Consider the following 12,688-nt stretch of genomic DNA (forward strand, 5'->3'; position numbering starts at 1 on the left):
GTCAACAATGCCTGAGTCAGAGAGATAGTTATGTCCAGTTGCAAAATCAACTTTTCTTCCCCTCAGGAAGATGTTTCTTTCTGTCTCGCCTGCCAAGACATCCGTCTCAGGCCCCGTTGGTTCTTCAGGCCGTCTCTTTCCTACTACGCACAGGAGTAATCATACCCATTCCCCGGAACGAATGGTTTTCAGAGTTCTACTCAAATCTTTTTGTAGTCCCGAAGGACTGATCATGGAGCTCCCCGTCAGGGCCGTGGGGTACTCGGTATCGGGTCTGGTGTTCACAGGGGGATGTCACGGTGGCTGTGACACGGTCCGTGGCCCTGGGCGCCCATGTAAAAGGGAAAAGGTCTTTAAAGGGATAAAGTTTGTGTTCGTGACGCCATATGTGGTATTCATTCAGGGTGACTGACGCTGCTTTAAGGGGTCCGCTGGGGTGATGTTATGGCAGCTAGATGGTATAACTTCCCACAGGTGAAGTGTATCCCCAGGGCTTCCCAGTGTATAGATGGTGAATGGTGGGTGGCGCAGAGAAGAATGAGGACACAGGGTTGCAATCTCTTTACCTTTACTGAAGACTTCAGCATCTACAGTCCAGAGCACCAGACAACAGGGCAGGCAGGGTTCGGCCGGTTTGGAGGCAAGTCCAGAGTCCCCTTGTCCAGGTGGAGAATAAAAGCCTTTCTTCTAGTGCCGTGGTGATGTAGTCCCTTACTGTTAAGCTTCTCATAAGGTCCTCACAGATGTTATCTCTCTTTGTCCCCCGGATTGGATAGGACATACCCGTATGACTGATGATTTGAGGCGGTTTATGGGGATTCTAGCACGCCCCAGCCTCTAAGGTTGTCACCGTGCCTCCTGGGTGTTATCTCGGACAGGTAACGTGCAATTAGCTGTCCTGTCGGTCTCTGATGTAAGTCATAGAGGTCCTTACAACCTCGGTGTTCGGGATACCGGTCTCTGCGCCTCAGAAGGAGGCAGCCTGCTCGGGGCTGGTCCCCTTCTGATATCCTCTCCTGTGCTTCCTCTCCTGCACGCTCACTGCAAAAAATTCGGCCTTCAAATGTCTTTTTCTGGGAGCTGCAGCTCTGTGGGCATGCACAGCTCCGTGGACCCTCTGTCCTCCTCAGATGATATCTGGAACTTTCTAACATTCCCTACAGACTACCAGATATATATATATATATATATATATATATATATATATATATATATATATATATATATATATATATATATATATATATATATATATATATATATACAGTGGGGCAAAAAAGTATTTAGTCAGTCAGCAATAGTGCAAGTTCCACCACTTAAAAAGATGAGAGGCGTCTGTAATTTACATCATAGGTAGACCTCAACTATGGGAGACAAACTGAGAAAAAAAAATCCAGAAAATCACATTGTCTGTTTTTTTAACATTTTATTTGCATATTATGGTGGAAAATAAGTATTTGGTCAGAAACAAAATTTCATCTCAATACTTTGTAATATATCCTTTGTTGGCAATGACAGAGGCCAAACGTTTTCTGTAAGTCTTCACAAGGTTGCCACACACTGTTGTTGGTATGTTGGCCCATTCCTCCATGCAGATCTCCTCTAGAGCAGTGATGTTTTTGGCTTTTCGCTTGGTAACAAGAAGGTAAATACTTTTCTTCAAGGAGTCGCCCACCTGGCACCTCCGTATTGTCCTCCCATAGATCCATGGGAGCCTAACCTTGTGCTTGGCGCACTCCAGTGCACTCCTTTTGAGCCCATTCAACACATTGTGTTTTCTCTCCTGTCATGGAAAGTTGTCTTCTTAGTTGCCATTACATCCATCAGGAGAGTTTCTGAGTTAGCGGCATTATCCTGCTGTTCTTTGTTCCTGATTCTAAATCAGGACAAGGTAGTTCTCAGACTCGTTCCTTCTTTCCTACCTAAGGTGGTCTCTTCTTTTCACATACATGGAGACATAGTCCTTTCTTCTCTACTTCCCTCTCTGGTCCATCCCCTGAAGTCCCACCACAAGTTGGATCTGGTGAAAGCCACCCTTGTCTACCTTTCTAGGACTGCCTCCTTTCGCCACTCTGATGCCCTGTTTAACATCTCCGAAAGTCATTCTAAAAGGCTCCCTGATTCTAAATCCACTATTGCCCCTTGGATTCGTTCTGCTATATTGGAGGCATAACAAGCGCAGGACAAACAGCCTCCTCCGGGTGTGAAGGCTCACTTCACTCGGTCGGTTGGGGCTTCCTGGGCAGTTCGTCACCAAGCTTCGGCTTTACAGATTTGCAAGGCTGCGACCTGGTCATCTTTGCACACATTCGCAAAGTTCTACAGGGTTCATACCCATACCTCGTCTGATGCAGGCGTGGGAAGGAAGGTGCTGCAGGCGTCTGTTACACACCGGCCAATCCAAGTCTGTTTTTCTTTGCCTTTTTTTCTGGCTCCCACCCTAGGGACTGCTTTGGGACATCCCATGGTTACCTGTGTCCCCCAATGAAGCGATAAAGAGGGATTTTTGGTACTCACCGTAAAATCTTTCTTGGAGCCTTGGGGGACACAGCACCCTCCCTATCTGTTTGTACCTTTATTGGGCCTATGTGCCTTGTTGGGTTGGTACATATGTTGAGTTTTTGGTTGCTTTAACACCAACTGAGGTACTCGGTGCTTGTCGGTTAGTGTATACTGCGGAGGAGGAGCTATTTTCCTTCTTTGCCTAGTGTCAGCCTCCTAGCGACAGTAGCATACACCCATGGTTACCTGTGTCCCCCAATGAAGGCTCCAAGAAAAAGATTTTACGGTGAGTACCAAATATCCCTCTTTCTTCACTCAACCTTGGAAATATATCAATGAGATACTTGAATACTTTTCCATTTTTATCCATTGCCTTTACAAAGTTCTTCATTAGACCCAACTTGATGTGTAATGGTGGTAACAATTTTTTCTGTGGGTCAACAAGTGCTGGATGCAGGACATTTTTACTCCCTGGCTAAAGTGAATGTTGGAGAGGCCAGTCTCTTTTATTGTAGTGATATTCCCTTGCACCATTATCCCACTAACACAGAAAGCAGCAGTACTTTGTGTATCCACCATGGAGATTAAGTAAGTGGGCAACCACCTTTAAGTCACCACAGAGGGGCCACAAATGTTGGTCATAGTTCAGGCACCTTAACAGCTGTTTCATGTTGTCATAGGTTTGTTTTATGTGGACTGCATAGCCAACTTGAATTGAAGGTAGCGCATTGGCATTATGCAGCAAGACAGCTTTTAGGCTTGTTTTGGACAAATCGATGAAGAGCATCCATTCCTCTGGATTATGACTTATCTTCAGAGCTTCCATTAAACTGTTGATGCTGTTGCATGTCACAAGATTGAAGAAGTATTGAATGAGATCTTTATCACGGTTGTAGAACAAAGAACTCTGCACATCGCCCGGTAGGAGATTCTACTGCTGTAGCCTGGAACTTAAGAGCTCAGTCTAAAGGTACCGTTACACTAAACGACTTACCAACGATCACAACCAGCGATACGACCTGGCCGTGATCGTTGGTAAGTCGTTGTGTGGTCGCTGGGCTGCTGCCACACAGACAGCTCTCTCCAGCGACCAACGATCGGGGGAAAGACTTCGGCATCGTTGAAACTGTCTTCAACGATGCCGAAGTCCCCGGGTAACCAGGGTAAACATCGGGTTACTAAGTGCAGGGCCGCGCTTAGTAACCCGATATTTACCCTGGTTACCATTGTAAAAGTTAAAAAAAAAAAAAAAACACTACATACTCACATTCCTGTGTCTGTCACATCCCCCGCTGTCAGCTTCCCGCACTGACTGTGTCAGCGCCGGCCGTAAAGCAGAGCACAGCGGTGACGTCACCGCTGTGCTCTGTTTTACGGCCGGCGCCGCTGACAGTCAGTGCAGGGAAGCTGACGGCGGGGGACGTGACAGACATCGTATGTACTGTTTTTTTTTTTACTTTTACAATGGTAACCAGAGTAATTATCTGGTTACTAAGCGCGGCCCTGCGCTTAGTAACCCGATATTTACCCTGGTTACAAGTGAACACATCGCTGGATCGGCGTCACACACGCCGATCCAGCGATGACAGCGGGTGATCAGCGACCAAAAAAAGGTCCTGATCATTCCCCAACGACCAACGATCTCCCAGCAGGGGCCTGATCGTTGGTCGTCGTCACACATAACGAGATCGTTAGCGGGATCGTTGCTACGTCACAAAAAGCGTGATGTTGCAACGATATCGTTAACGAAATCATTATGTGTGAAGGTACCTTTACTCATGAACAAGCCCAAATGACTAACAAAGATCATTCAGTTCACTTTGTGTTATAAGCAGTGATTCAGTTGAGGTTGCTCACAATATCAGGGTCCTGAGAGGAAGATTCTTCATGACACCAAGCACCCTCTTCTTACTCACTTGACTCGACTAAAAATGTTTCTGGTGCTTTTGGAACTGACAGTTCTTCTTTCTGTGTGTAGTGCTGGGCGTATTTCAGATGGAATGTCTGGATACTGTAAAGTCCATTTCTTCTTCCTTAAAACTCCTTTCCAAATGGCATGCATCATGCAGAAATAGCAATTGTACACATATTGACCATAGAGTTATTAAACTCAACCCAGTCACGAAGTGTTTAGATATTAAAAATTAACCTTTATTTACACATAGACAATACAAAACATTAAAACAGTGCCTCAAAATCAGATTAAACTTTTATGACAAAGTGAGCAAAGGGGAGCTACAGGTGTCTAAATAATTATTCAAGATTCATATAGATCATGGCCATTCTACATAACCACCTAGCAGCAATATTTGCTTGTATCAAATTATCAGATATCCCTACAGATTTCCAATGAAAAGTGCTCAAAGTTTTAAAGTGACAGTGCAGAAAATGATCAATTCTTCGGCAACTCAATAGTGCTGCACAAATGCTTTCTGCTGGGTCAATTTCCCTACAGGCATACTACCATAATCTATATATACTTCCTACCAGGACAATTCCATACACATATGCTAGCACAGTAGTTACACAGAGCGACAAATCGCACCAGCCATGACTGCAAATTATTCCATCTGTCACCAGAATGACACCCCAGTCGCATGTAAACAGTTACACAAAATTATGAGCACTCTGCTTGGTACATATTACCTCAATGAGCCCGCTGCTCCCTTGCCTCGTGGCACGCTGCACCTTGACAACCCCGACGCGCGTTTCGCATCCGTTTCCTCTTGGGGGTGTGTCCAAGGTTAGGCATCGTAAGCTACTTAAAATCCAGTCTCACCAATCACATTCCCTGTATGGGGATATCCCCGCCGCGTCATCCGAAGGCATTGCCCATCCCTCCTCCAATCAGATGCAGGGGGCTGCCCCTGGCGCTTTTACCCAGAAACACCATCGGCTTCTCCACCACTCCAATCCCGAGGGCTATCTCTGGCGCATCACCCTAAAGCCGCACCCCTTTGACCAGCGTCACCGTTACCAATAACCACGCAGTAACGCTGGACTAACCCCTCAGCAGGGATAGGTCTTTTGTGTCGGAGTTTACATGTCAATCATAATATCTGCTATCAAAGCAACCTGGGCTTCCATAACACCTCAGTAGTGCCACAGGCTGATCGCCTACATGCCACGCCGCATTGATACAGTAATTGATGCTAAAGGAGCCCCGTCCAAGTATTAAGTGCATTTACTGAACATACATTTCAGTAGGCCAACATTTCGGATTTCAAAATAATTTTTCAAGCTGGTGTTATAAAGTATTCTAATTTAGTGTGATTATGACTTTTGGGTTATCATTGGCTGTAAGCCATAATCCTCAACATTAACAGAAATAAACACTTGAAATAGATCACTCTGTAATGACTATATGAGTTTCACTTTTTGTATTGAAGAACTGAAATAAATTAACTTTTTGATGATATCCTAATTTTGTGAGAAGCACCTGTAAATATATTTTGCCTTGGCAGATGCACAGTGAAATAACATGATAATTTTCATCTCCATTTATTGATCATGAAGTATTTGTTATCTGTTGTCATTTTTTGCAGGGTGACAATGGAAAAGATGGTCGTTCTGGAACTCCTGGAAGTGCTGGCAGAAAGGTATCTTTAGAAAAAAGTTTAAAAAAAAGCCTATAGTTTACAAGAACATACTTTCTTCTTCTTGTAGCATGAGATCTCCTAGTCAAAGGGGTTTGTGCAAGATTAGAAAAACATGGAACCACCTCTGTCCACAAGTTTTGTATTATATTGCAGCTTTGCTCATTTCATTTCAGTGGAAATTACCTGCAATACCAGAGAGAACCAAAGGACAGAGGTGGCGCTGATTTTCAAAGAAAGCAGGCATGTTTGCCTAATTTCTTTAAAGGGAACCTGTCACCCCGAAAATCGCGGGTGAGGTAATCCCACCGGCATCAGGGGCTTATCTGCAGCATTCTGTAATGCTGTAGATAAGCCCCCGATGTTACCTGAAAAAGGAGAAAAAGACGTTAGATTATACTCACCCAGGGGCGGTCCCGCTGCTGGTCAGGTCGGATGGGCGTCTCCGGTCCGCTCCGGCGCCTCCTATCTTCTTTCCATGACGTCCTCTTCTGATCTTCAGCTCCGGCGCAGGCGTACTTTGCTCTGCCCTCTTGAGGGCAGAGGATAGTACTGCAGTGCGCAGGCGCCGGAAAGGTCAGAGGCCCGGCGCCTGCGCACTGCAGTACTTTGTCTGCCCTCAACAGGGCAGAGCAAAGTACGCCTGCGCCGGAGCCGTGGCTGAAGATCAGAAGAGGACGTCATGGAAAGAAGATAGGAGGCGCCGCAGCGGACCAGAGACGCCCATCCGACCTGACCAGCAGCGGGACCGCCCCTGGGTGAGTATAATCTAACGTCTTTTTCTCCTTTTTCAGGTAACATCGGGGGCTTATCTACAGCATTACAGAATGCTGCAGATAAGCCCCTGATGCCGGTGGGATTACCTCACCCGCGATTTTCGGGGTGACAGGTTCCCTTTAACTCTTGTAAATCATCCCTGCTTGTCTAGAAGCAAACACAAAAGGGCAAAGTTAGTAAAACAATGTAAACTGAATCTTTAAATGTGCCAAATTTATCATAGTGGCTCATGCTGGATGATAAATTTGTTGCATCTTTACACTAAGTAGTCTCACTTTGTGAGAGAAATTTGAGCCAACATTTTTCGCGCAATTTTGGTTTATGATGTTGGACCTGAAGCCATCCCCTTTCCATAAACAAGCCCTTTGTCAAGCAAGGCTCAAAAGTGTCTAAAACACATATTGATTGTGGTACAAGGTATAAATTACACTATTTGGCTCATATTGCACCATAATTCTGGTGCATTTATCGCATAATGTGAATAAGGTCATGCAATATGCAGCTAAGCAACATCTTTAATAATGCAGATTTAGATTTTTTGCCTTAAAGCCTGAGCAAATATTAAATGTGTATCTGATAAAAAAAATCATTACTAATATTTTGGTTTTATTTTAATATTTCTAGGGTAAAAGGGGAAAAGCAGGTCAAAGACCACCACGAGGTCCCCATGGTGTCAAGGTAAGGAAAATACATTGAAAGTTGCTCTCAAAGTCGTAGCATTCCCTGGTCTCCAGTACTGGGTGTTATGGCTGGCAATCAGGCAACACAGCGTGCAGTAATCAGCGCACATACAGAGATCTGGCAATAACCAAAAACAATAGGACGAGCTCTGAGACATGGAATCTCTGTAGACTGCAGTACCTGATCTATCCTCACACAACTATAAGCAGCAGTGGATTGCGCCTATCACTACCTATGCAACTCGGCACTGCCTGAGGAGCTGACTAGCCTGAAGACAGAAATACAAGCCTGACTTACCTCAGAGAAATACCCCAAAGGAATAGGCAGCCCCCCACATATAATGACTGTTAGCAAGATGAAAAGACAAACGTAGGAATGAAATAGATTCAGCAAAGTGAGGCCCGATATTCTAGACAGAGCGAGGATAGCAAAGAGAACTATGCAGTCTACAAAAAACCCTAAAACGAAAACCACGCAAAGGGGCAAAAAGACCCACCGTGCCGAACTAACAGCACGGCGGTGCACTCCTTTGCTTCTCAGAGCTTCCAGCAAAAGTTAATAGCAAGCTGGACAGAAAAAACAGAAAACAAACTAGAAGCACTTATCTAGCAGAGCAGCAGGCCCAAGGAAAGATGCAGTAGCTCAGATCCAACACTGGAACATTGACAAGGAGCAAGGAAGACAGACTCAGGTGGAGCTAAATAGCAAGGCAGCCAACGAGCTCACCAAAACACCTGAGGGAGGAAGCCCAGAGACTGCAATACCACTTGTGACCACAGAAGTGAACTCAGCCACAGAATTCACAACAGTACCCCCCCCTTGAGGAGGGGTCACCGAACCCTCACCAGAACCCCCAGGCCGACCAGGATGAGCCACATGAAAGGTACGAACAAGATCTGGGGCATGGACATCAGAGGCAAAAACCCAGGAATTATCTTCCTGAGCATAACCCTTCCATTTGACCAGATACTGGAGTTTCCGTCTAGAGACACGAGAATCCAAAATCTTCTCCACAATATACTCCAATTCCCCCTCCACCAAAACAGGGGCAGGAGGCTCCACAGATGGAACCATAGGTGCCACGTATCTCCTCAACAACGACCTATGGAATACATTATGTATGGAAAAGGAGTCTGGGAGGATCAGACGAAAAGACACCGGATTGAGAATCTCAGAAATCCTATACGGACCAATAAAACGAGGTTTAAATTTAGGAGAGGAAACCTTCATAGGAATATGACGAGAAGATAACCAAACCAGATCCCCAACACGAAGTCGGGGTCCCACACGGCGTCTGCGATTAGCGAAAAGCTGAGCCTTCTCCTGGGACAAGGTCAAATTGTCCACTACCTGAGTCCAGATCTGCTGCAACCTGTCCACCACAGAATCCACACCAGGACAGTCCGAAGACTCAACCTGTCCTGAAGAGAAACGAGGATGGAACCCAGAATTGCAGAAAAATGGAGAGACCAAGGTAGCCGAGCTGGCCCGATTATTAAGGGCGAACTCAGCCAACGGCAAAAATGACACCCAATCATCCTGGTCAGCGGAAACAAAACATCTCAGATACGTTTCCAAGGTCTGATTGGTTCGTTCGGTCTGGCCATTAGTCTGAGGATGGAAGGCCGAGGAGAAAGATAGGTCAATGCCCATCCTACCACAAAAGGCTCGCCAGAACCTCGAGACAAACTGGGAACCTCTGTCAGAAACAATATTCTCAGGAATGCCATGTAAACGAACCACATGCTGGAAGAACAAAGGCACCAAATCAGAGGAGGAAGGCAATTTAACCAAGGGCACCAGATGGACCATTTTAGAAAAGCGATCACAGACCACCCAAATGACCGACATTTTTTGAGAAACGGGAAGGTCAGAAATGAAATCCATCGAAATATGTGTCCAAGGCCTCTTCGGGACCGGCAAGGGCAAAAGCAACCCACTGGCACGTGAACAGCAGGGCTTAGCCCTAGCACAAATTCCACAGGACTGCACAAAAGCACGCACATCCCGTGACAGAGATGGCCACCAGAAGGATCTAGCAACCAACTCCATGGTACCAAAGATTCCTGGATGACCGGCCAGCACCGAACAATGAAGTTCAGAGATAACTTTACTAGTCCACCTATCAGGGACGAACAGTTTCTCGGCCGGACAACGATCAGGTTTATTAGCCTGAAATTTCTGCAACACTCTCCGCAAATCAGGGGAGATGGCAGACACAATGACTCCCTCCTTGAGGATACTCGCCGGCTCAGATAACCCCGGAGAGTCGGGCACAAAACTCCTAGACAGAGCATCCGCCTTCACATTTTTAGAGCCCGGAAGGTATGAAATCACAAAATCAAAATGAGCAAAAAATAACGACCAACGGGCCTGTCTAGGATTCAAGCGCTTGGCAGACTCAAGATAAGTAAGGTTCTTATGATCAGTCAAAACCACCACGCGATGCTTAGCACCCTCAAGCCAATGACGCCACTCCTCGAATGCCCACTTCATGGCCAGCAACTCTCGGTTGCCCACATCATAATTACGCTCAGCAGCAGAAAATTTCCTGGAAAAGAAAGCACATGGTTTGAACACTGAGCAACCAGAACCTCTCTGTGACAAAACCGCCCCTGCACCAATCTCAGAAGCATCAACCTCGACCTGGAACGGAAGAGAAACATCAGGTTGACACAACACAGGGGCACAGCAAAAACGACGCTTCAACTCCTGAAAAGCTTCCACGGCAGCAGAAGACCAATTAACCAAATCAGCACCCTTCTTGGTCAAATCGGTCAATGGTCTGGCAATGCTAGAAAAATTACAGATGAAGCGACGATAAAAATTAGCAAAACCCAGGAATTTCTGCAGACTTTTTAGAGATGTCGGCTGAGTCCAATCCTGGATGGCTTGAACCTTAACCGGATCCATCTCGATAGTAGAAGGGGAAAAGATGAACCCCAAAAATGAAACTTTCTGCACACCGAAGAGACACTTTGATCCCTTCACGAACAAGGAATTAGCACGCAGTACCTGGAAAACCATTCTGACTTGCTTCACATGAGACTCCCAATCATCTGAGAAGATCAAAATGTCATCCAAGTAAACAATCAAGAATTTATCCAGATACTCACGGAAAATGTCATGCATAAAAGACTGAAAAACAGATGGAGCATTGGCAAGTCCGAACGGCATCACCAGATACTCAAAATGACCCTCGGGCGTATTAAATGCCGTTTTCCATTCATCTCCCTGCCTGATTCTCACCAGATTATACGCACCACGAAGATCAATCTTAGTAAACCAACTAGCCCCCTTAATCCGAGCAAACAAGTCAGAAATCAATGGCAAGGGATACTGAAACTTAACAGTGATCTTATTAAGAAGGCGGTAATCAATACACGGTCTTAGCGAACCATCCTTCTTGGCTACAAAAAAGAACCCTGCTCCCAATGGTGACGACGATGGGCGAATATGTCCCTTCTCCAGGGACTCCTTCACATAACTGCGCATAGCGGTGTGTTCAGGTACGGACAAATTAAATAAACGACCCTTAGGGAATTTACTACCAGGAATCAAATCGATAGCACAATCACAATTCCTATGCGGAGGTAGGGCATCAGACTTGGACTCTTCAAATACATCCTGAAAGTCCGACAAGAACTCTGGGATGTCAGAAGGAATAGATGACGAAATAGACAAAAATGGAACATCACCATGTACTCCCTGACAACCCCAGCTGGTTACCGACATAGAGTTCCAATCCAATACTGGATTATGGGTTTGTAGCCATGGCAACCCCAACACGACCACATCATGCAAATTATGCAGTACCAGAAAGCGAATAACTTCCTGATGTGCAGGAGCAATGCACATGGTCAGCTGGGCCCAGTACTGAGGCTTATTCTTGGCCAAAGGTGTAGCATCAATTCCTCTCAACGGAATAGGACACCGCAAAGGCTCCAAGAAAAATCCACAACGTTTAGCATAATCCAAATCCATCAGATTCAGGGCAGCGCCTGAATCCACAAACGCCATGACAGAATACGATGACAAAGAGCACATTAAGGTAATGGACAAAAGGAATTTGGACTGTACAGTACCAATAACGGCAGAGCTATTGAACCGCCTAGTGCGTTTAGGACAATTAGAAATAGCATGAGTAGAATCACCACAATAGAAACACAGTCTGTTCAGACGTCTGTGTTCTTGCCGTTCTACTTTAGTCATAGTCCTGTCGCACTGCATAGGCTCAGGTTTACTCTCAGACAATACCGCCAGATGGTGCACAGATTTACATTCGCGCAAGCGACGACCGATCTGAATGGCCAAGGACATAGACTCATTCAAACCAGCAGGCATAGGAAATCCCACCATTACATCCTTAAGAGCTTCAGAGAGACCCTTTCTGAACAAAGCCGCTAGTGCAGATTCATTCCACAGAGTGAGTACTGACCACTTCCTAAATTTCTGACAATATACTTCTACATCATCCTGACCCTGGCATAAAGCCAGCAGATTTTTCTCAGCCTGATCCACTGAATTAGGCTCATCGTAGAGCAATCCCAGCGCCTGGAAAAATGCATCAACATTACTCAATGCAGAATCTCCTGGTGCAAGAGAAAACGCCCAGTCCTGTGGGTCGCCGCGCAAAAAAGAAATAATAATCAAAACCTGTTGAATAGGATTACCAGAAGAATGAGGTTTCAAGGCCAAAAATAGCTTACAATTATTTCTGAAGCTCAGGAACTTAGTTCTGTCACCAAAAAACAAATCAGGAATCGGAATTCTTGGTTCTAGCATCGATTTCTGATCAATAGTATCTTGAATCTTTTGTACATTTACAACGAGATTATCCATTGAGGAGCACAGAGCCTGAATATCCATGTCCACAGCTGTGTCCTGAAGCACTCTAATGTCTAGGGGAAAAAAAAGACTGAAGACAGAGCTAAGAAAAAAAAATGATGTCAGGATTTCTTTTTTCCCTCTATTGGGAATCATTGGTGTGGCTCCTTGTACTGTTATGGCTGGCAATCAGGCAACACAGCGTGCAGTAATCAGCGCACATACAGAGATCTGGCAATAACCAAAAACAATAGGACGAGCTCTGAGACATGGAATCTCTGTAGACTGCAGTACCTGATCTATCC

General features: G+C 45.5%; 1 protein-coding gene across 1 annotated transcript in view; it reads left to right on the forward strand.

Moving 5' to 3' along the window:
- Window positions 1–12,688, forward strand: part of LOC138662406 (collagen alpha-2(I) chain-like) — a 554,904-nt gene that overhangs the window by 530,124 nt on the left and 12,092 nt on the right. Inside the window, exons 54-55 of the mRNA XM_069747980.1 lie at window positions 6,048–6,101; window positions 7,500–7,553. Coding sequence (XP_069604081.1) covers window positions 6,048–6,101; window positions 7,500–7,553 — 108 coding nt within the window. The remainder of the gene's footprint in view (window positions 1–6,047; window positions 6,102–7,499; window positions 7,554–12,688) is intronic.

This window comes from Ranitomeya imitator, chromosome 2 (genome assembly GCF_032444005.1).
Source record: "Ranitomeya imitator isolate aRanImi1 chromosome 2, aRanImi1.pri, whole genome shotgun sequence".
NCBI lineage: Eukaryota > Metazoa > Chordata > Amphibia > Anura > Dendrobatidae > Ranitomeya > Ranitomeya imitator.